Source organism: Elephas maximus, chromosome 4 (genome assembly GCF_024166365.1).
Source record: "Elephas maximus indicus isolate mEleMax1 chromosome 4, mEleMax1 primary haplotype, whole genome shotgun sequence".
In the NCBI taxonomy this organism is placed as follows: domain Eukaryota; kingdom Metazoa; phylum Chordata; class Mammalia; order Proboscidea; family Elephantidae; genus Elephas; species Elephas maximus.
The window spans coordinates 19,057,695-19,083,355 of NC_064822.1; the positions used below are offsets into that span (position 1 = coordinate 19,057,695).

General features: G+C 39.6%; 1 protein-coding gene across 2 annotated transcripts in view; it reads right to left on the reverse strand.

Annotated features, from left to right (window-relative positions):
• The window catches only part of GTPBP4 (GTP binding protein 4), a 44,279-nt gene extending 19,070 nt beyond the window's left edge, over window positions 1-25,209 (reverse strand). For both annotated transcript variants that reach the window (XM_049881657.1, XM_049881656.1), the window contains exons 1-8: window positions 25,068-25,209; window positions 22,449-22,619; window positions 17,641-17,744; window positions 17,417-17,553; window positions 15,244-15,344; window positions 13,757-13,849; window positions 930-1,121; window positions 788-853 (exon numbers count right to left, since the gene is read on the reverse strand). In XM_049881657.1, the coding sequence (XP_049737614.1) occupies window positions 788-853; window positions 930-1,121; window positions 13,757-13,849; window positions 15,244-15,344; window positions 17,417-17,553; window positions 17,641-17,744; window positions 22,449-22,619; window positions 25,068-25,115 (912 nt within the window). In that variant the 5' untranslated portion in view covers window positions 25,116-25,209. The remainder of the gene's footprint in view (window positions 1-787; window positions 854-929; window positions 1,122-13,756; window positions 13,850-15,243; window positions 15,345-17,416; window positions 17,554-17,640; window positions 17,745-22,448; window positions 22,620-25,067) is intronic.
• Between the last annotated feature and the right edge of the window lie 452 nt (window positions 25,210-25,661).

Genomic DNA, 25,661 nt, shown 5'->3' on the forward strand with positions numbered 1-25,661 from the left:
CACCTGGAGGGCTTCTTTAACCACAGACCGGTGGGTTTCTGATTCAGGAGGTCTGGGGTCGGGGTTGAGAACGTGCATTTCTAACAACTGGACAGGTGGGAGTGCTGCTGCTGGTCCAGGACTCTAACAACCAGTCTTGTAATGCAGGGCTATGTCATCCTGAACCACACCTCTTTGGAAGGACTACAGATGCCAGTTATATTATCTTCCCCTTGGAAATTTATAGTAAATATTGCATATTCAAGTGTTCTGAAAAGTCGTCTATTACAATAATTTACAGAAGCTCGTTTTCCTTTGTTGAGTCAATGATTTCCCAAACGTATTTAGCCAAGAACTTCTTTTATCAAGTAACACTTATGAACATCCTACTATAAACTTTAGAAAATGTTCCTCTAGTACACAAGATCTTTAAGCAAGAAAGAAATAAAGTGTATCTTAAGGTATTCTGCTTTCTAAAAGGCATCATTCTAAGATAAGAGTCCTTCTTAACGTAAAGTAAATGTATTTACCAAAGGTTGACTACATCAAACATTAAACCCATGGACTTTTTTTTTCCCCATAGACCCAAGGATAGAGGAGGAATCAGGAAACCCATACTTTAGTTTTAGTTTGTCACTAAGTTTTTATAATGGTCATGTCACTCAACCACTGAAGCCATTATATTAATGTAAAATTAAAAAATGGATTAGTATTGCTAAAATTCCTTCTATGCTTTTGACTAAAAATGAGATCTGGAACTACCAGGTAAGCAACATTGAAGCTGTTAAAAAATGTTTAGGTGATTTACCTGATCATCTTCAGAAAGTTCAGCTATTTTCTTCACATCACATTTGTTTGCTACAACAATAAGTGGCTAGCAAGGAAGAAAAATAAAATTATTATCTTCACACTGCAGGTTTTAAACTAAAACACTGGTTTATCATGCTCACCTTATTGAGAAACAGAGGCCTGATGTTTTGGAAGAGTTCAAGCTGCTCCTTCAATCCATGGCCGCACTGCTCAGACAGATCCATCACGTACAGAACAGCAGCACGAAGGTGGGCCAGCGCTGTGATGGCCTGCATCTCAATGGTGTTCCGATCCTCCAGAGGGTGGTCCAAAATCCCTGGAGTATCCACAACCTAAAAACCACACTTCATCATTCCAAAGCGTACTTATTTACAAACATCCAGGAAGTATTCACATACCCAAATCAAACCTGACAAAATAAGGTCACCCAAATTAAATATGATAAAACAAACACAGGAATGAGAGAAAAGTACAAATTCTTAAAATAATTTTTAAAAAGGCAGTAAAGGAATCCTGCAGAGCTCATTAAAAAACTAGCTAATGACCTTAACAGAAATCATTCCTCTTTTCATTAGTAACATCGTAAAATTCAAAACCTGCAATATTTCACACACCACCAGGTTTTAAGAATTACTTGTTTTTTGTTGTTTGTGCAAAGCACAAACAACAAAAAACAAGAAAGGGACCTCTTAAATTAAAAATTTCGTTCATCGAGGCAGCGCCAAGATAGCAGAGTAGTCAGACGCTTCCTGTGGCAACTCTTACAACAAAGACCTGAAAAAACAGGTGGGTTGATTATATATGACAATCTAGGAGCCCTGAACATTAAAGACAAAGTTGAGGAATCAGACTGAGTGGCAGGGCAAAAGAGAGTGAGCTGAAAAGCAGGGAGGAGTTGCCAGACCTGACCCGGCGAGAACCAGCACCCCGCAGGCCGGATCCGTTGGCACGAGCATGGTGAAGCTAGCAGTGGCATTCGGGATATGTTTTCCACATCGGGAGTAGTGACCAGGGGGCGGATAGTCCACTCACGCCTCCAGAATGAGTGAAAAGCAGCACTCTCGGCAAAAGTAAGTACATGCATCTAATACACTGCACAGACCAAAAAACACCCCTTTGGGAAAAACTCTCGTATACCTGACCCCGCCCCCCTCTGCATGGGATCCTAAACTGGCTTCACTGATAGCGCTTTCCCTGGGCCGGAAGTAGGACCTGTCACACACCCTGAGCCATTCACCCAGCTTTGGAGAAGAAAAATTAACAAACGGGAAAAAATAATCTGCCAGCTACCCTAAGCTGGGAACTCAGGGCAGAAACAAACAGCTCCTTTGCCCAGGCACAGGCTTAAGTGGTCCACAGACTTTGAATGCCTTTCACCCCTGCACAGACCTATGTGGGCCCATTTTGACAGCATAGGCCCTCATTAGCACAGTACAACAGGGGATATACGTGAAGCCTAAACTCAACTGTTTCAGCTATACGGTGGAGGCAGGTTCATGACCTTTAACACTGCTTTGCCTATTAAGCAGAGTCCTCACCTACCCACATCAGCAGTTTGAGGACTAATGGCTCCACCCATAACACCTATCCACCCACAAGAGGGCACCAAGGATAAGTAATACCTGTCATGGATTGAGTTATGTCCCCTCAAAAATGTATGTATCAATTGGGCTGGGCCATAATTCCTGGTGTGTGTGATTTTCCTTATGTTGTAAATCCTGCCTCTATGATGTTAAGGGGGAAACCCTGGTGGCGTAGTGGTTAAGTGCTACGGCTGCTAACCAAGCGGTCAGCAGTTTGAATCTGCCAGGTGCCCCTTGGAAACTCTATGGTGCAGTTCTACTCTGTCCTATAGAGTCACTATGAGTCAGAATCGACTGGACAGCAGTGGGTTAGTGGGTAGGTTATGATGTTAATGAGGGAGGATGGGCGGCAGTTGTGTTAGTGAGGCAGGACTCAACCTACAGGCAGGATTGCATTATGTCTTGAGGCAATCTCTTGAGACATAAAAGACAGAAGCAAGCAGAGAGACAGGGGGACCTCATGCCACCAAGAGAGGAGCAGAGTGTGTCCTTTGGACCTGGGGTTCCCGCACAGAGAAGCTCCTAGTCCAGGGGAAGATTGTGAGAAGGCCGACAGAGAGAGAAAGCTTTCCCCTGCAGCTGACACCCTGAATTTGGACTTTTAGCCTACTTTACCGCGAGGAAATAAGTTTCTCTTTGTTAAAGCCATCCACTTGTAGAATTTGTTATAGCAGCATAAGATAACTAAGACAGTACCTCCCAGTCCTTAAAGCCAACAGTATTTGGTGCCCAGAGTCCGGGTATGAAACTCACCCACCCATGTGCTCCAGGAAAAAGGGACATGGTTTCCTCCCACACACTCAGGGACAGCAGTCAGCCTCCTGCCTTGCTCAGCTCATGATACCCTACAGCAGCCAGATGCCTGTGCCTACACCAATCACCCCTGCCCATCTAAGACTGTAGGCAAGTGCCTGCACTACACACATGGTGACCCACTACCTGGACACCTGAGCTGAATCTGTATAAGAAAAGTTAATGGACTCCTGGGCTCGTACACTTAGAAACAGCTCTAACCACCTGGTGACAGGACACTGCAGCTTCAAAGACACCAATAATCAAACTAGCTCAGTTGAACAGCCTATTTGGGCGTATCAAAACAAGAAGCTAGGACACCGTAAGCAAACATAAAATAAATACAATAACTTATAGATGGTTCACACTCAAAAGTCAATACCAAATCACACAGAGAGGCAGACCATGATGGCTTCAGAAAGCTCCCAAAACAAGGAATCAAGAAATCTTCTGGATACAGAGAACTTCCTGGAATTAGCAGAGGTAGAATACAAAAGATTAATATACAGAACTCTTCAAGAGATCAGGAAGGAGATCAAGCAAAACACAGAACAAGCCGAGGAACACACAGACATAGTAGCATTAATGGAAATGAAGAAGATTACAGAACAGCATAATGACAAATGTAACAGGCTGCAACATTCCATAGAGAGACAGCAAACAGAAATCCAGAAGATTAATAAAATTTCAGAATTAAACAACTCAACAGAAAGTCGTAGAAAAGCTGAGGCAATGGAAGTCAGAATTAGTGAGACTGAAGATAAAGCACTTGACACCAACATATCTGAGAAAAAAATCTGATAAAATAATTAAAAACAATGAAGAAACCCAAAGGATTCTGTGTGACTATCAAGTGGAATAACCTACGAGTGACTGAAGTACCAGAACGGGGGGGATAACAGAAAATACAAAGAGAATGGAAGATTTCTTGGCAGAAACCTTCCCTGATATCGTGAAAGATGAGAAGATATCTATCCAAGATGCTCATCAAACCCCACACAATATAATTTCAAAAGAAAGTCACCAAGACATAGGATAATCAAACATGCCAAAACCAAAGATAGATAATTTTAAGAGCAGCTAGGAATAAACAAAAAGTCACCTACAAAAAAGAGTCAATAAAACTAAGCTCAGACTACTCAGCAGAAGCCATGCAGGCAAGAAGGCAAGAGGTTGACATATATAAAGTCTTGAAGGAAAAAAACTGCCAGCCAAGAAGCATATACCCAGCAAAACTGTCTCTCAAATATAAAGGTGAAATTAGGACATTTCCAGATAAACAGAAATTGAGGGAATTTGCAAAAACCAAACCAAAATTACAAAAAATACTAAAGGGAATCCTCTGGTTAGAAAATCAATAACATCAGGTAACAACCCAAGACTAGGACATAGGACAGAGCAACCAGATATTAATGCAGATAGGGAAATCACGAAAATAAGTCAAAGATAAAACACGCGAAACAGGGCAATAGAGACATCATTATGTAAAAGATAACATAAAACAAAAAAGAGAGACTAAAAAATGTAATCATAGATCTTAAATATGGAGAGGAAGTTAAGGTGATATAAAGAAGCAAAAGATTGGTTTCAACTTAGAAAAACAGGTAAACATTAAGGTAACCACAAAGGAAACTAACAATCCTATATATCAAAATAAAAAACAAGAAAAACATACTCAGCAAATACAAAAAAATACAATGAAAAACAGGAAAGGACAATATATAAAGAATAACAACTCAGCACAGAAAATTAAGTGGAAAAAAAATGACCCGTCAATATGCTGCCTCAATAGACACACCTTGGAAACAAAGACACAAACAAAATAAACTTAAAGAATGGAAAAAAATATATCAAGCAAATAATCAAAAAAGAGCAGGAGTGGCAATGTTAATTTCTGACGAAACAGACTTTGAAGTAAAATCTACCACAAAGGATAAGGATAATATACAATGATTAAAGGGTCAATACACAAGGAGGATATACCCATAGAAATATTTATCTACCTAACGACAGGGCTTCAAAATACATAAAAGAAACTAACAGCACTGAAAAGAGAGACATCTCCACAATAATAGTAGGAGACTTCAACACACCACATTGGGTGAAGGACAGAACATCCAGAAAGAAGCTCAGTGAAGACACGGAAAATCTAAATGCCATGATCAACCAACCTGACCTTACAGACATATACAGAACACTCCACCCAACAGCAGCCAAGTATACTTTCTTTTCCAACTCATATGAAACATTCTCCAGAACAGACCACATATTAGGCCATAAAGCCAACCTTAACAGAATCCAAACATCAAAATATTATAAAACATCTTTTCTGTCCATAAAGCAGTAAAGGTACGCTCAGAGGTCAATTTATAGCAATAAATGCAGACATCCACAAAGAACAAAGGCCCCAATTCAAAGAATTATCCCTACAACTCAAACAAATAGAAAGAGAGCAGCAAAAGAAGCCTTCCGGTGCCAGAAGAAAGCAAATAATGAAAATTAGAGCAGAATTAAATGAAACAAGGAATAGAAAAACTGAGTTTTAGCAAGACCAAAACCTGGTTCTCGGAAAAGATCAATAAAATCGATAAAACAACAGCCAAACTGAAGAAAGGAAAACAGGAAAGGAAGCAAGTAATCGGAAAAAGAAATGAGATGGGCGCTATCACAACAGACCCAACTGGAATTAAAAGAATCATAGCAGAATACTATTATGTACTCCAACAAATTTGAAAGCCTAGAAGAAATGGACAAAATTCTAGAAACGCACTACCTACCTAAACTAATACAAACAGAGGTGGAACAACTAAATAAACCTATAACAAAAGAAGAGATTGAAAAGGTAATTAAAAAACTCCCAACAAAAAAAAAGCCCTGGCTCTGAAGGCTTTACTGGAAAATTCTACAAAATTTTCAGAGCACAAAAAAGGATGGAATACCCCCAAAATCATTCGATGAAGCAGGCATAACCCTGAAACCAAATTCAGGTAAAGATACCACACAAAAAGAAAATCATACACCAATATCCCTCATGAACTTATTTGTGAAAATCCTCAACAAAATTCCGGACAACACAATTCAACAACATTTATCAAAAAAAGAATTCACCATGACCAAGTGGGATTCATACCAAGTATGCAGGGATGGTTTAACATCAGAAAAACAATGAATGTAATCCATTACATAAATAAAACAAGAACCACGTGATCTTATCAATTGATGTAGAAAAGGCATTTGACAAAGTCCAACACTCATTCATGATAAAAACTCACACAAAAAAAAATAGGAATAGAAAGGAAATTCAACATAATAAAAGACATTTATACAAAGCCAACAGCCAACATCATCCGAAACGGAGAGAGTCTGAAAGCATTCTCCTTGAGACTGGGAACCAGACAAGGATGCCCTTTATCACCACTCTTATTCAACACTGTGCTGGAGGTCCTGGCCAGAGTAATTAGGCTAGAAAAAGAAATAAAGGGCATACAAACTACTAAGGAAGAAGTAAAAGTATGTCTATTTGCAGATGACATGATCTTTTACACAGAAACCCCAAAGAAGCTACATAGAACTACTGGAACTAACAGAAGATTTCAGCAAAGTACACAAGATAAACATACAAAAATCAGTTGGATTCCTCTCACCAAAAAACCAAGCTTCGAAGAGGAAATCACCAAATCAATACCATTTACAATAGCTCCCAAAAAGATAAAATACTTAGGAATAAATCTAACCAGAGGTATAAAAGAAAACTACAAGACACTACTGCAAGAAACCAAAAGAGACATACGTTAAGTGGAAAAACAAGTTTTATAACTCGCTCATGGATAGGAAGACACAACATTGTGAAAAAGTCTATTCTACCCAGAGTGATCTACAGATATAATGCAATCCCGATCCAAATTCCAACAGCATTTTTTAATGAGTTGGAGAAACAAATCACCAACTTCATGTGGAAAGGGAAGAGGCCCCACATAACTAAAGCATTACTGAAAAATAACAAAGTGGGAGGCCTCACATTACCTGATTTTAGAACCTATTATACCACCACAGTAGTCAAGACAGCCTGGTACTGGTACAACAGATACATAGACCATTGCAACAGAATTGAGAATGCAGACATAAATTCATCCACTTATGAGCGGCTGATACGTGACAAAGGCCCAAAGTCAGTTAAATGGGGAAAAGACAGTCTCTTTAACAAATGGTTCTGGAATAACTGGATATTCGTCTGGAAAAAAATGAAACAAGACCCTCACATCATGCACAAAAACTCAAAATGGATCAAAGACCTAAATATATGATCTAAAATGATAAAGATCATGGATGAAAAAATAGGGACAACGCTAGGAGCCCTAATACAGGGCATAAACAGTATATAAAACATTACTAACAATACACAAACACCAGAAGAGAAGCTAGATAACTATGTGTTCCTAAAAATCAAACATGCTCATCCAAAGACTTCGCCAAAAGAGTAAAGGACAACCTACAGGCTCATAAAAATTTTTGACTACGCTAAATCCGATCAGTGTCCAATCTCTAAAATCTACAAGATACTATAAAACCTCAACAACAAAAAGACAAATAACACAGTTAAAATATGGGCAAAGGATATGAACAGACACTTCACAAAAGAAGACATTCAGGTGGCTAACAGATACATGAGGAAATGCTCAGTCATTAGCCATTACAGAAATGCAAATCAAAGCTACAATGAGATATACTATCTTACCCCAACAAAGTCAGCATTAATCCAAAAAACACAAAATAATAAAAGTTGGAGAGGTTGTGGATAGACTAGAACACTTACACGCTGCTGGTGGAAATGCAAAATGGTACAACCACTTTGGAAATCGATTTGGCACTTCCTTAGAAAGCTAGAAACAGAACTACCATATGATCCAGCAATTCCACTCCTTGGAATATATCTAACAGAAATAAGAGCCCTCAAACGATTAGATATCTGCACACCCATGTTCACTGCAGCATTGTTCAAAATAGCAAAAAGATGGAAACAACCAAGGTTCCCATCAACAGATGAATGGATAAACAAATTACAGTATATTCACACGATGGAAGACTATGCGACAAAGAACAACAATAATCTGTGAACCATCTCATGACATGGATAAATCTGGTAGGTATTATGCTGGGTGAAATTAGTCAGTCACAAAAGGACAAATATTGTTGTGTGAGACCACTATTACAAGAACTCATGAAAAGCTTTAAACACAGAAGAAAACATTCTTTGATGGTTACAAGGATGGGGAGAGAGAAAGGGGGGTATTCACTAAGTAGATAATAGACCAGAATTGTTTTAGGTGAAGGCAAGGACAACACACAATACAGGGGTAGTCAGCACAACTGGACTAAACCAAAAGCTAAGAAGTTTCCTGAATACACCATACACTTCAAGGGACAGAGCAGCAGATGCGGGGGTCTGGGCACCATGGTTTCAGGGGACATCTAGGTCAACTGACGTAACAAAGCATTAAGAAGATGTTCTGTATCCCACTTTGGTGAGTGGCATCTGGGGTCTTAAAAGCTAGCAAGTGGCCATCTAAGATGCATCAATTGGTCTCTACCTACTCAGAGCAAAGGAGAATGAAGAACACCAAAGACACATGGAAAATACGAGCCCAAGAGACAGAAAGGGCCACGTAAACCAGAGGCTGCATCAGCCTGAGACTGGAAGACCTAGATGGTGCCTGGTTACCACCAATGACTCCCCTGACAGGGAACACAAACAGAAAATCCCTGATGGAGGAGGAGAAAGTGGGATGCAGAACTCAAATTCTAGTAAAAAGGCCAGACTTAACAGTCTGAGTGAGACTGGAGGGACCCCAGAGGACATGGCCCTGGACTCTCTGTAAGCCCAAAACTAAAACCATTCCCGAAGCCAATTCTTCAAAGATCAGACTGGACTATAAGACATAAAATGATTCTGGTGAGGAGTGTGCTTCTTAGGTCAAGTAGATACATGAGACTATGTGGGAAGCTCCTGTCTGGAGGGGAGATGAGAAGACAGAGGGGGACAGGAGCTGGTTGAATGGACATGGGAAATACAGGATGGAGAGGAGGAGTGTGCTGTCACATCACCGGGAGAGCAACTACGGTCATATAGCAACGTTCGTTTAAGTTTCTGTATGAGAAACTGACTTGAATTGTAAACTTTCACTTAAGCACAATGAAAAAAGAAAAAAAATTCTGTTCATCAAAAGGGCCTACAAAAAAAAAGACAAGCTACCAACTGGAAGAATGTCTTCAGAAACCATATATCTGACAAGAATCTAATAACCAAAATGTATATAAAGCTTTGACAACTTAACAATGAAAAGACAACTTAGTCATAAAATGGGCAAAGGATATGAAAAGATCGTTTCACTGAAGGGGACATTCAAATGGCCACCAGGCACATAAAGAGATGCTCAGCGTCATCTGCCATCAAACAGATGCAAATCAAAACCACTATGAGATCTTTTTAACAAACGATGCTGGCAAAACTGGATGTCTCTCTGTAAAAAAATGAAACAGGACCCATACCTCACATCATACACAAAAACTAACTCAAAATGTATCAAAGACACAAATGTAAAACCAAAAACTATAAAGATCATGGAACAAAAAAAAAAAAGGAACAACACTAGGGGCCTTAATACATGGCATAAATAGTACGCAAACCCTAACTAATAATGCACAAACACCAGAAGGTAAAATAAGTAACACGGAAATCTTAAAACTTAAACACTTATTTTCATCAAAAGACTTCACCAAAACAGTAAAAAGAGAACCTACATATTGAGAAAAAATTTTTGGCTACGATACATCCGTCAAGGGTATAATCTCTTAAATCTATGAATGCTTGAACACCTCAGCAACGAAAAGACAAATAATCCAATTAAAAAATGGGCAAAGGAGATGAACAGAAACTTCACCAAAGAACACATTCGGGCAGCTAATAGACACATGCGGTAATACTCCCAATCATCAGTCATGAGAGAAATGTAAATCAAACCTGCTATGGGATACCCTCTCACCCCATTACTGGCACTAATCAAAAAAAAATAATAATAACAAATGTTGGAAAGGCTGCAGGTAGATTGGAACTCGTATGCACTGCTGGTGGGAACGTAAAATGGTACAACCACTATGGAAAACAATATGCCATCTCCTTAAAAAGCTGGAAATAGAAACACCATACAATTAAGTAATTCCACTCCTAGGAATATATCCTAGAGATGTAACAGCCATCACACGAACAGACATACGCACATCCATGTTCACTGCAGTATTATTCGCATCAGCGACAATATGGAAACAACCTAAGTGCCCATCAACAGGTGAATGGATAAACAAATTACAGTACATACACACAATGGACTACTACACAAAGATAAAGAACGATGATGAATCTGGAAATATCTCACAATGCAGATGAATCTGGAAAACATTATGCTGAATGTAATAAGTCAATCACCAAAGGACAAACACTGTATGAGATCACACAGAAAAACACAATCTTTTGATGGTTATAAGGGAGTGAAAGAGTGAAGAGGGAAAATCACTAGATGGCAGACAAGTGTTAACTTTGGAAAAGGGAACGGTAACATACAATATTGGGGAAGTCAGCACAACTTGACCAAGGCAACGTCATATAAGCTTCCTGTTGTTGTTAGGTTAGGTGCTATCCAGTCAGTTCTAACACATAACCACCTCGTGTACAACAGAACAAAACATTGCCCAGTCCTGCACCATCCTCATAATCGTTGCTATGCTTGAGCCCATTGTTGTAGCCACTGTGTCAATCCTTCTCACGAAGGGGCTTCTTCTCTTTTGCTGACCCTCTACTTTACAAAGCAAGACATCCTTCTCCAGGAACTGGTCCCTCCTGATACACATCCAAACAATGTGAGACCAAGTCTCACCATCACCACTTCTGAGGAGCATTCTGGGTGTACTTCTTCCAAGACATCATCCGTTCATCATGATGTTGCTTACTGGTCCAGTTGTGAGAATTTCTATTTTCTTCAGGTTGAGGTATAATCCATACTGAAGGCTGTAATCTTTGAGCTTCATCAGTAATTGCATGAAGTCCTCTTCACTTTCAGCAAGCAAGGTTGTGTCATTTGCATAGGACAGGCTGTTAATCAATCTTAATCCTGATGCCATGTTTATATACAGTCCAGCTTCTTGGATTATTTGCTCAGTGTACAGACTGAGTAAGTATGGTGAAAGCATACAACCCTGATGCACACCTCTCCTGATTTAAACCACGCAGTATCCCCTTGTTCTGTTTGAAAGTCTGCCCCTTAGTCTATGTATAGATTCCTCATGAATGCAATTTAATGTTCTGGAATTCCCATTCTTTGCAATGTTATCCATAATTTGTTATGATCCACACAATCAAATGCCTTTGCACAGTCAATAAAACACAGGTAAACATCCTTCTGGTAGTCTCTGCTTTCAGCCAAGATCCATCTGACATTAGCAGTGATGTCCCTTGTTCCACACTCTTTTCTGAATCTGGCTTGAATTTCTGGCAGTTCCTTGTCGACGTACTGCTGTAACTGCTTTCGAATAATCTTCAGCAAAATTTGCCAAACACTCTGAAGGGACTGAGATACTGGGTCTGAGGGCTGGGGAACATGACCTTTGGGGACATCTAGGTCAAATGGCATAACATAGTTCATAAAGAAAATGTTTTACATCCTGCTTTAGTGAGTAGCATCTGGGTCTTAAAAGCTTGCAAGTGGCCATCTAAAATACATGTATTGTTCCCATTTGTCCGAAGCAAACGAGAATGAAGAAAATCAAAGACACAAGGAAAATATTAGTCCAAAAGGCAAATGAACCACATCAATCACAGCTTCTACCAGCCTGAGCCCAGAGCAACTAGATGGTACCCGACCACTCTGACAGTGATCACCACAGAGGGTCCCCAACAGAGTAAGGAAAAAATGTAGAACAAAATTCAAGTTTACCAAAGAAAAAAGACCAGACTTACTGGTCTGACAGAGACTGGAGGAACACCTGAGACTATGGCCCCCCAGACACCTTGTTAACTGAAGCCACTCCCAAGAAAAGGCAACTGTATAGAGACCAAAGTTTGTTAGTGGTTACCAGGGGTGGGAGGGAAGGGGAAAGGGGGGGTTATGGCTTATGAAGTACTGACTGTTGGTTTATGGTGATGGAAAAATCACACTCAGGGTGGAACTGTACAGTCAATTACCGTAATTGCTATACCACTATAAAAACCTGAATTGGCAAAAGTTGTGTGATAGATACATTTTCAATGACAATGACAAAAAAAAAAAAAAAAAAAAGAAATAGCTGCTGAGGCTGCTTATGTACAACAAAAAACTTCATGGGATTTGGTTCCTTGGTTTGGACCTTTAGGGTCATGGTTTTATGGGCCATACCAGTTAATTAGCTTAATGATGTGTTTAGTGCTTCTGTTCTACCTCCGAGTTCACTGAATAGTGCCTGGGGTCTTAAAAGCCTGCAAGCAGCCATCAAAGGCTCAACAATTGGTCTCCCTTCTCCTTGATCAACAAAGAAAGGAGAGTCAGGAATAGGAAGAGGAAATGGCATGTGGGGCTAATGGCCTTCATGAACAACCGCCTCCTTTGCCATGAGACCTGAAGAACTGGATGGTGCCTAGCTACCATTACCGAACATTTTGATCAAATTTTCCGCAGAAGAATCCTGATTAAAAGGGGAAAACACAGAGTTTCAAATTCTCGTGGACTCCAGACTTTCTGGAGCCATGGAGGCTGGATGAACCACCGGAACTACCGCCCTGAGAGTATCTTTAAACCTTAACTCAAAAATATCCTCTGAAGCCCTAAAATCAAACAATACTTTTGCTTAACGAGTAAAAAGTGTCTGCTTTGAGCATTATGCTCTTTTAAAAACTATAAACTATTTAAACGGGATAAAATCGCTAACAACAAGTGAAAAGATTAGACGGGACCCTTAGGGGGTAGTGAGTTTACATTAACGGGGAAGGAACTACTCAGAAAAGGAGAGTGAGAATGGCTGCACAACTGGAAGAATATAACCAATATGACTAAATGGTACATGAAGAAATTGTTCAATTGGTGTACATTTTGCTATGTAAATCCTCAACAACAAATAAGACTTAATTCCTAATTTACAAAACTAAAATTCCATTGTGAAAACAGATTGCTTCATGTATTTAAATAGTGTGTGCTATTTCTAATAGTATGAACGATGACAGAGTTCTTCCTTTCAGTAAAAAAAGGCACCATAACCAGCGTAACACAGAAAGCCATGCTGTTAGCTTGCTGCTCCCCTCAAATGACATCAGAGAAAAGAGAATTGCCTTTATGTAATCCTGAAGCTCAGATAAGTTTTCTTCAGAGAGAAAAATTTCAAGTTCTTGGTGACTCCAAAAACATTTTCCCCATCTCTGTAGAACCCTCTCTAGAGGATAGAGCTCACAGTTGACACTATACTAAGCACAGTATTAAACAGACAGATGGCTTCAGACATCATCAAAAGGAATTCTACTAATTAAAAAAAAAAAGGCATTTGTTCCATCTTTAAAGATAAGAACTCTCACCTACCTGCCAACGAAGATACTTATAATCCATGTGCCCGACAAACAATGACTTAGTCGTAAAGGCATAGGGCTGAACATCCACATCAGCTCTTGTCACCTTAAAACAGAACAATCAAAAATTTCAACAATCACAAGACGTTTTACACTTTTTGTTTCCCTCACAAACACCTATGTGTTATCAAGACTTGCTTTTTGTTTTGGTAGAAAGAACAACTGAACAAAAGAGGCCTTGTACAATTAAACTGCATACAAAGGAGTTACCAAACTTTTCTAGGTAGATTAGCTCTGTTTCCCTCACACCACCTGTCCCAAAGAGGAAGAACCTGAATCAGACAGTAGAAAGCCCAGGGAGAGCTCAGCATTTGGAGGGTATCCATTATTTAACTGAAGCCCCAAATCTCTTCTCTCCTAGTTCTCCCAGTTTGTATCCCAGTATCACAGCAATGTCAGATAGAATTTTCTATGAAGATGTCCCATATCTGCACTGTCCAAAACAGTCTCCACTAGCTACATGTTGCTAATGAACTCTGATATGCTGTTAGTGGGACTGAGGAACTGAATTATTTATTTTAACTTTAATTAATTAAAATTTAAAAACCCACAGCAGCCAGTGGCTACCATATTAGATCACAGAGCACTATCCTGCCATGGTAGGTCCACAGTATGCTTAAACATTACTTGAAAATGTGTTTAAAAAGACTGACACTGCAGACTTTTGGCTTGTCACCACGTCATGGCAACTCTTGGATACATAAAAACCCATAAATCTGTCTAAAAACAAGTCTTCTTGGCACCAAGTAAGCCGTAACACATTTAACATTTTTTTTGGCACCTGCACTTAAGTTGGTTATAAGCCCACATTTTAAATCTCTATCTATTCTTTTCAGGTCCCTTCGGCTCTGCTAAATTGTCCTGAAGCACTAAATTGCTGAATTTATGGATTGGGTTCCAATTTCTCCACAATTAATAAACTCCCTGAGGTAACCAGCGACTCAGCAGCTTACCGCTACAGCAGACTCAATAGTCTATGTGAAAGCTGATACAGCAACGAAGGTGACAACCAAGAAACATCTTTAGAGACTGGGAAAATCCAATTCGGTAAGTATAATGTAATGGATAACTCCTCGGGCCATGCCATTCCCAGAATATGCTGAGATAACACATCCTTTGAAAAGCTCTCCATTTTGTAACAAAAATTTATTTAAATACCTTAAATGCCTTAGAAACGTATATGACGTATACAAGAATCAAATAAAAGAAAAATAAAATGGTTTCTGTAACCGCAATATAAATCTAGGTTCAAAGAGCCAATCCTGTCTAGGAGGAAATCAAGTATTTTCAGGAGTTTAATACTGCTGTAGACTAGGATAACACAGTTGGCTAAAAATACTACCAAAGTCACCTAAATCCCTAACACCCAGAATACAGTAGCACTTTCACCTAAAATAATCAGATCATCAGCTTTATAATTAAAAAAAAAAAAAGACCAACCTTATTGATGAAGCTGGATTTTCCAACATTTGGGTACCCACACAATAGCAGAGTTCTGGTATTTGGATCAATGGTTGGCAAACGGGATAAATGCTGACGTACTACAAAAAATTTAAAGTAAATGTGTTTAATTTTGTAAGAAAACTTTAGAGAATTAAAGTGTAAGATTTGCTTGAAATTTTTCTTTTGACTTAATTATACCCCAGGCCCATGGTTATATTAACTCTCACCCCATCAGAATAGTGTTTCTCAAATCTGGCTGTACCAAGGAAATCATATTACTAAGCCCTTATTGTTGTTCTGTGGCATCGAGTAGATTCCAACACACAGTGACCCTGTAGGACAGAGCAGGAATGCCCCATAGCGCTTCCTAGGTTGAAATCTTTACAGGAGCAGATCAGGTGGTTTGTTTCTCCAGCAGAGCTGCTGGTGGGTTTGAACCACCAACCATCTGGTTAGCAGCCAAGCACTTAATCAATGCAACCCCAGGGTTTTTTTTCCTAGTACCTGCCAACCCAGTATTCTGATTTGATAGGTCAAAGGTAGGCCTTCTGAATAATGCTGCAATACTGGTGTACAAACATATGTGAGTCCTTGCTTTAGCGTCTTTTGGGTATATACAAAGGAGTGGAAATGCAGGGTCAAATGGTAATTCTGTTTAACTTTTTGAGGAACTGCCAAACTGTTTTCTACAGCAGCTACACTGCTTTACATTCCCACCAGCAACGGACAAGGTTCCAATTTCTCCACATCCTCACCAACACTTGTTATTTTCCATCCCAGTGGATACGAAGTGGTATCGCTGTGCTTTTGATTTGCACCCCCTGATGACTATGACGTGCGGCATCTTTTCACGTACTTATTGGCTATTTGAATATCTTCTTTGAAGAAACGTCTATTCATGCCCCGTGCCCACTTTCTGACTGTGTTGTTTTTCTTTGTTGTTACAAATCCTACTACTTTAATTCAGAAACTGTCCTATTAAATAAAGTAAAAAATAATAAGAACCACTGCTGTGGAGTTGATTCCAACTCATAGTGACCCCATATTTGCTCTACAGAAGCAAAGCAGCTCGATCCTAACACATCATTTTTTAAAGAAAATAAAATCAAATAATAAGTGGAACTATCAATCATTTTATATATTTTGGTATTTTCTCATAATTTACAATATCTATGACTTACCTAATAAATATGAAAAGCACAATTTTTCTCAATAAAACCTGAAAACCCATTGCACTCAAGTTGATTCCGACTCATAGTGACCCTACAGGTCAGAACAGAACTGTCCTATAGGGTTTCCAAGGAGCAGATGGTGGGTTTTAACTGCCAACCTTTTTGTTAGCAGCCAAGCTCTTAACCACACCACCAGGTTTCCATTTTTCTCAATACTGCTATTAATTTGTAAGCATTATAAGTGCTAATTACTTTTTCAATAAAAACTAGCCTATTAGAATAAGAACACTGGGAAAAAATGATTTCAACATCTCTAAAACAACATATCCCTAAAGCAACAAATAACAAAAATGAACATTTCAAAAAAAAAGTTTTCCTCCACTCCTAGGTATATACACAAAAGGACTGAAAATAGGGACAGATATGTATATACAGCATTCATCACAGTAACCAAAAGGTGGAAATAGCCCAAGTGCCCTGAACAGATTAAAAAAATGTGGTACCAATGGAATATTACTCAGCCGTAAAAAGAAACGAAGTTCTGATATATGCTACGACATGGATGAACCTTGAAAACACAGGGCTAAGTGAAATAAGCCAGACACAAAAAATCAAATATTGTATGGTCCCACTCATGTAAAATCGAGAATAGGCACATTTGTAGAAAGTAGGGTTACTAGGAGCTGGGAGAGAAGAGAATGGGGTGTTACTGCTTGATAGGTACAGAGTTTTTGTTTGCGGTAACGAAAAAGTTTTGAAAATGGATAGTGGTGATAGCTGTTCAACATTGTGAATGTGATTAGTCTCAACGAATTGTACATTTGAGGAACTGCCAAATTAAATTGTATATTTTTATTTAAAAATGGTTAAAATGGCAAATTTTATGTTGTATTTTACAATAAAATATTTTAAACGAAAAAAAAAAAATTTCTAAGCAAAGATCAACTATCTTACCAAAAGATACTAAAAGCCCATTTTTGCTCATGAATAACAAATACCTTGTTCCAAGTACTCCAAGCTCTGTTTCTGTCTTTTGATAATAGTACACATTCGCCCGAGGGCAGCACGTTTCAGCTGTTTGCAGCGGTACAGGGAATCTCCGTATTTCATAAGTCGCACATAATCTTTAGCAACACTTAAAAAAATTAAAAAATACTTGGTTTTTTTTTTTTTTCACTTTCAACAATTACTTAAAAGATACTATATTAAGAAAATGCCTTACTTGTCCACTAAGTTTTTGGCAATATTTATTTGTCCTAGAGCCAACTTGTAATGATCCTTGTCATATAGAATATTCATCAAATCAGCATAAAATGGATGGATATCCTATAATAAAAAACAAAGCTGTCATTCTGGCCCAACAGTTCCTCATCCCTGTATGTAAATAATACGTGAAGAGTAATTTCCTAAGAAAATATGGCCCACCTTTCCCCCTGTCCCCAGTCCTCATTCTCTTGGTTACCAGGACTTACGCACTAGATCCCACCCTTTACTACTCAAGAACTTAGTTCCGGGAATCCTGCTCTCTCTTTTTCCATTTTTAATTCTTCCATCTCTACCCAGTGATTCTCACCAGCCTATAAACATGTCATTTCTCAAATTTAAAAAAAATTTAAAAATCTTTTTAACTCATTCTTCTTCTAATTACTGCTGCACTTCTTCGCTCCCTTTCTTGGCAAGTTTTATGAAAAGGGCTATCCACACTGTCTTTTTTTCTCCCTCCCACTCTCCTAAGCCAACTCCAATTAAAATTTTGTCTCTGCAACTCCATCATAAAATCTTATCAAAATCATCAATGACCAATCTGATTTAAAAACGGGCAAAAATATGGACACTTCACCAAAGACATTTAGACAGCTGGCAGACACACGAGGAAATGCTCATGATTAACAGCCATTAGAGAAATGCGAATCAAAACTATAGTGAGATACCATCTCACCCTGACATTACAGGCACAAATTAAAAAAAAAAAAAACAGAAAATGACAAACATTGGAGAGGTTGCAGGGAGACCAGAACTTTTATGCACTACTGGTAGGAATGTAAAATGGTACAACTACTATGGAAAACAGTATGATGTCTCCTTGAAAAGTTAGAAATCTAGAAATACCACAGGATCCAGTAATCCAACTCCTAGGAATATATCCTAGCGACTCAAGAGCCATCACACAGGCATACACACACCCAAGTTCATTGTAGCATTGTTCACAATAGCAAAAAGATGGAAACAACCTAAGCGCCCATCAACAGATGGATGGATAAACAAATTATGGTACATACACACAATGGAATACTATGCAACGATAAAGAACAATGATGAATCCTCAAAACATCTCACAACATGAATGAATCTGGAGGGCGTTATGCTGAGTGAAATCAATCAATCTACAAAGGATAAATATTATATAAGGCCTCTATTATAAAAACCCAAGAAAAGGTCTACACGCAGAAAAAAAACAATCTTTGATGGCAAGGGGAGGTGTGGGGATGGGAAATCACCAACTAGATGGCAGGCGTGTTAACTGGTGAAGGGAAAGACAACACACAGTAAAAGGGAGGTTAGCACAACTTGAACACGGCAAAGTCACAGAAGCTTCCTAAACCAAAACAAAACCAGACCCATTGCCATGGAGTCGATTCCGACTCATAGCGACCCTACAGGACAGAGCAGAACTGCCCCATAGGGTTTCCAAGGAACACCTGATAGCTTCGAATTGCCAACCTTTCGATTAGCAACCAAACTCTTAACCACTATGCCACCAGTGTTTCCAGAAGCTTCCCAGACACATCCAAACACCTTGAAGGACCAAGTTACTGGGGCTGAGGGCTGAGGACCATAACCTCGGGGGATATCGACGTCAACTGGCATAACACAGTTCATAAAGAAAATGTTCTACATCCTACTTTGGTGAGTTTCATCTGGGATCTTAAAAGCTTGTGAGTGGCCACCTAATATAAATCTATTGGTCCCAGCCAGTACTTTCAGAGCAAAGGGTACAGAAGAAAGCCAAAAGATATGAGGGAAATATAAGTCCTAAGGACTAATGGACCACATGAACCACACCCTCCACCAGCAAGAGCCCAGAACTAATGGTGCCCGGCTACCACCACCGACTGCTCTGACAAGGATCACAATAGAGGGTCTCTAGCAGCGGGAGAAAATGTAGAGCAAAATTCAAATTCGCAAAAAAAGATCAGACTTACCAGTCTGACAGAGACTGGATGAACCCTCACAACACCCTGCTAACTCAGAACTGAAGCCACTCCCAAAGTCCACCTCTCAGCCAAAGATTAGACAGCCCTATACATGTGCTTCTGAGTTCAATCAAGCATACGAGACCAAATGGGCAACACCTGCCCAAAAACAAAGACACGAAGGCAGAAGGGACCGGAAAACTGGATGAACGGACACTAAGAACCCAGGGAAAGTGGGTTGTGGAAAGTGAAAGGAGAGTGCTGACACATTGTAGGGACTGCAGCTTAAGGTCACAAAACGATTTCTGTATAACATTCTTGAATGAAAAACTAATCTGTGCTCTAAATTTTCACCTAAAACACAGTAACATTTAAAAGAAAAAAATCACCAAAGACCTTCCCGATTACCAATTCTCATGTTTTATCTTACTAGTTCTCTAAGCAGCACTGGAAAGGTAGTCCCTCTATCCTTCTTAAAACATTTTATTCAACTGGCTTCCAGGACTCTAATCTACGTGACCCTCCTGCTTAACTGACCACTTCTCAAACTCCTTTGCTGGTTTCTTCTCACATTCCCACTCAGCGTAGAATTACACAAAGCAATTTTCCTTCTATGCTCACTTCCTCATATAAATTTTTTAATATCTACATCTTATTTATTTCCACATTAATGTCTCCAAGCCAGATCTCTTTCTTGAGCTTCAGATTATCTGGCATTTCTATCTGGATGTCTTATACACATGTCGCAATTAACATGCACAAACCAAATTTTTTATTTCTCCTCCTCAAACCTGCTCCTCCTTCAGCCTTCCCCACCTTGGTACCTGGCAACTCCACTGTCCTAGGTGCGAAGGTCCAAAACCTCGAAATCTTTCTCCGTTCTTCTTTCTCTCACATCCCACATCTATAAGCTAATCCTGTCAGCTCTACCTTCAAATGATATCCTGAAGTCAACCATTTCTAAAAACCTTCACCACTATCACAATCTCTCACCAAGTTTAATGTATTCACCTTCTAATGTCTATCCTCCTACAGTCTACTCAAAACACTGCAGCCAGTCATCCTTTAAAAAGGTAACTTAAAGCATGTCAGGTCGCTGTTATGCTCCAAACCCTCTAATGGCTTCCTTAAGAATAAAACTCAAAGTCCTACAAAATTTGCCTCACCCCACTACCTTTCTGAACCCATCTCCTAGTATTTTATCTCTCACATACTATGCCTCAGAATCCTGGGTCTCCTTATTCCTCAAAGATATCATACTCTTGACCTCACGACTTTTGCACTAGCTTCTTCTTTGCATATAGCGCTCTTTCCCCAGATAGCCACAGAAGCAGTCTCACTTCTTTCAGGTCTCTGCTCCAGGGTCACCTGATCAAAGAAACAATAATTCTACTGTACTGGCACTCCCTATTCCCCTTACTGTTTGATTTTTCTCACCAATACACTATGTATTTTCCTGTTTACTATCTGTATTCAGCATTAGAACAAGAATCGGGCCTTTTTGTTCACTGCTGCATTCCTTCTGCCTAGAACAGTTCCTGACACATAACGGTCATTCAGTGAATGATACCACAATCTAACTCTCTACTCTGCAACTGTTCTCAGATGATTAACTCTAGTTTAAAAACAAAACAAATAGAATGTTCATAATTCGAATTCTCTCACCTCTAATATATAAAAAAGAATACCAAGGATGAAAAAAACGAAACTTCTTACAGATATAAGAACCTTTTTTTTTTTTTTCTAAGATCAAGTGTTTTCTAATACCGAATTCACTGTTTATGTTCTTAATCTCCTTCTCACCTCCTTCATCATCCCCAGGTATTTCCCAGTACCTGCCTTCCCCCAAGAAATTATGCATTCATTCAAGAAGCATCTATCAAGGACACTGTGTCAAGCTCCAGATACGGATATAAAGTGACTACCCTCTAGTAAGAATTTTTACTTTTTAAACACTTTATGAAAGTTTAAAAACTTTTTAAAACAGTTCATTTTCAAACAAGTCTTTATTATCTTTTTAAATATTTAAAGAAAAAATATTTCTCTATGCCTTTACCTACCTTCAGAGTCCATTATAGGGTAATGGCAAATTTAGGCTCAACAACATATTGTTGATGCCATCATATTTCACAACCCCTAAGAACCTTGCAACCATGTGATCACAACACAGGGGTCTTTTAAAACTTTGTTGATAGACTTTGCCAAAGAGTTTCTCCTCTTGTTTTTCTAAGGCTAAATAAAGAGCAAACTGTAATATGTAGCATAGTTAATATACATTGAGTTCTGCTTTTTTTGGGGGGGGGGGCTTAATACAGAAATCAAAGCTCCCCACGTGAAGAAAACAGTCAGTGCTGAGCTGACCATCATTTGCTGATGACAAGCAAAAAGATCACAAACCTTAGATAACTGACTCAAGTTGAGACACAGGAAAAAGCAGCCTCAGAAAGATGGAAAAGAAGATAAACCCCAGACGAGCAGAAGCTTAAAGGCTAGTGAGCTGACAGGATTCTAAGCTTCTGAATTTATAATCCATAGCTTTCAAATAACTTGAGTTGGTTCCTTCAAGTCTGGAAGTTGTAAAGAAAGCTTGAGAAGACAGCCTTGGGCCTGGGACTTGGTTGGGATAAAAAAACAAGAAATCAAAAAGCCTGGATCCCGTTCTTAGCTTTAACACCTACTTTGGCAAGTCTGTTACACCTTGTTTCTGTCACTTTCTCTCAAATGAGTAGACAAAACCGGTTAAACACTGATTATCTGTAGGTTTTGCAAAACCACATTTGTTGTAGCACACACAGATAACCGTACATTTTTAAAAATTTCCCCCAGAGGCACTTACATCCAGTTTGGGGAAATCTGTCAAAATCTGAGAGAGTCTGTCATGGTAATTCTGTTGGGTAAATTTGACTTTCCTCATGTAAAAATGCCTAATGCGATGAATCTGGTAATGTTTATGAATAACTGTTGGAGTCTTCCGTTGAGTCTTTGATAATGTCAGATCAATAAAGTCCTGCAATTAAAGAAAATAAGACATAGTTGTACCAAAAACATGTACTTTTCATGCACTTACTTCAAATTTTAAAAGACTAATAATGAGCAATACCATATATATTAAACAACGAACATTTACTACTAACTAAATCTTTAATGTTTTATATATAACTTTATATATCTTCATATCTAGTTTTTGGCCCTTAAGAAACACTTACCAAATGGCTATTGAAATTAATTTTATCCCATACTTTCTTGATGTTATTTTAACTTCCAAATACCTAAGACGCTTTGAAACTTAGTCAAACAGTTCAAGCATAAATAGGAAAAAAAAAATCCTACAGTTCTAGTTCTAATATGCCTATCTTTGACTTTGAAAGTATATAAAACGAGTAAAACTAAAACTCAGTTTCTGATTTCTGAAGATTCCAGTCCTAAGAATACGCATGGTAGCTATTTAAGAATATAAAAGATTTTTACGTCAAGTCCTCAGTGTAATCAATTCCTACGTTTCTGCAATAAGGACTCTGTCCCCATGCTTCCTCTCTTTTCTCTTCCTAAACCCCATGTATCTAGCCATACATAATAACTTCATTTTTCACTGAACACTTCCATTGATTCAACAATACCGATGGTTTACTACAAGGGATGACAAGGACACTTGGGTGCTAAAGACGAAATAATGAAACACAGACCTTCCCTTAAGTAAGTAACTCAGGGTCCAGTGAGGCAATTACAATAATAAGTACTGTGAGGGACATACAACTGTGTCTATGTATAAGATTTTCTCTACAACCTTCTCCACCTAGTAGGGTCACCTGATCCTTTAAAGGGCTAGTTCAAAAGTTACCTACTTCATAAAAGTTTTCTATGACTTTCTCACCCACCATAACTAACTGCACTCTTCTATTCTTCCAAATTCGTGTATATTCCCTCATTAAAACAATTTTCATCTTTCTAGTATGGTTATAAGTACTTTTACATATCTCTAGAAAACTACTTTCAAAAAGGTAGGTACTGCATCTTATTTATTTTTGTAACCACAATACCTGACACACAACAGATACTCACTAAATAGCTCCTATAATGAATTTTATTCCATATTTTCCAATGCTATTTCTTAATTCCAACCACCCAAGGATTACTATCACTCATCTTTAAACATAAATATGCTCATCTGTTCTCTAGATAACAGAAGATAGATGCTGTGCTACTGACATATTTTAAAGCTCTCTACGTACCTCAATTATCTGAACGAAATTCATATGATTCAAAGAGCTCTATTCCCTAATAAGCAAAAACTCTGTGCACTTAACATGCTTTCAAAGAGGTGAAGAATTCATTTAACAAACTGGAGAGATCGCTGAGAAAATAACATGACTCTAAAATACAAACAAAACGTAACCCCTACACTCAAGTATCACAACCTAGCAAGAGATTTGCCATGAATTATCAAAAAAAAGTTATAAACAAAAATAATGAGACAATTCACTGTGTTGTGAATCTAAAATACTATTCTTAACAAAGCTTTCCAAATCTAACTAACTCTGCTGCTGTGACCCGGAAAAGAGTGTATATTCACACTGCAGTTTAACAGCGTCAGCAACTCCTATAAATCTGTCCTTATGTGCGGTACTCAGCAATGCGCATAAGGAACAAATCTTTCACGGTGAACGCTTTCGTCCATGAAATCACAAATAATATTGAACATTCACTACACAAAAGCTCTACTTTTGAAAAGTACCAATACCCAACGCTTTTTAGACTCATTCTTACTAAATCCAATACTAAACAAATTTAGCCTGGCCATGTTTACCCCGCTACGTCAGGAAAAACAAGCGTTTCCCAAATCCAGTAGTGAGAGTATGATTTAAAAATTTAAAAAGCCATAAGCCATGTGAGCAACGGTCCAAAACTTACTGAGAGGGGAAAACTATGCTGAATCTCAATCAAAAGGCCATTTCGTCCGGTTGTAGGCCATGGCTTGAGTTTCCTTCCTCGAATATTTGAAACACCACTTAACGCCACCCTACCTAATCAACTAACAACGGTTTCTTCCAGGTGAATGGGACCCCAAAACGGAGGGGGACCCTAATCTCGAGAGAATCTGGCCTAGCTGTGGGAGATGACAAGCGGAAAAGAAGTGAGCTCCTCTCCAAACACCAAGCACAGAAGAAACCAGCCAAGTCGCCGACAGGTCCCGCCTCCTCCCAGAGGACGGACACCGCCGGTCCAGGGTCAACAAGCTTTATCCCGAGGGGCCCGAGGGGCCCGCGGGGCGCAGACTCAGAAATACCGGGCCGAGTCTCACCGCGGGCTCCCCGGGCCCCGCTCACCCCTCGCCCTGCCGCGCACGTGTCACCGCACCGACTCCTCTCCAGCGAGCCGGCCAGAGAGAAAACCGACAAAGACAGAAGGACCTTCCACAGAAAGATCGGGGCGCCATGGCAGCGGGCGAGCCGTTTACCTTGGCGGACGGAACCACCATTATCTTCTTGAAGTTGTAATGCGCCATTTTTGCACCGAGGTATATACACTACCACACTCACGCGGACAGAACTTCAGGAGAAAACGGCAGCCCGTCGGGAGGGGTGGGGCTTCCGCCGTCAAGCACGCGACCACGTGTGGGGAGGGTGCGTCACTTCCGGAGGGTGTAGCCATGTGGCGGCTCGGGCGTTGGGCGCTGTCCTTGTCCTACGCGCTTTCCTTTCGCACCGCGCCCCCGCGGGGCTTGGAGGCCATGCTGCATTGCTCTGGAAATCATCTCCGAGATGGGTGGGAGGGGTCCGAGACAGGGTTGCAAGCGGAGAGGGCCACAGACATTAAATCCCTGCGGTAGTTGAAGGAAGTCGTTCAAGGTATTTGAGGTGGCCGCGAGATGCCCTGGCCGGCAGCCTCGGCATAACATCCAGGGTGGTGTGAGGCCCCCACAGTTCAGGGCTCACCTGTAGAGTTTACTCACCCTCGGTCTCCCCAGCATCTAGCCCAACTGTGCGGAAAGGTCCCTGCAAGCTGCTGGGTTCAGTCATCCCGGGAACAGGAGCCCCTCCCAAAGCCCTGC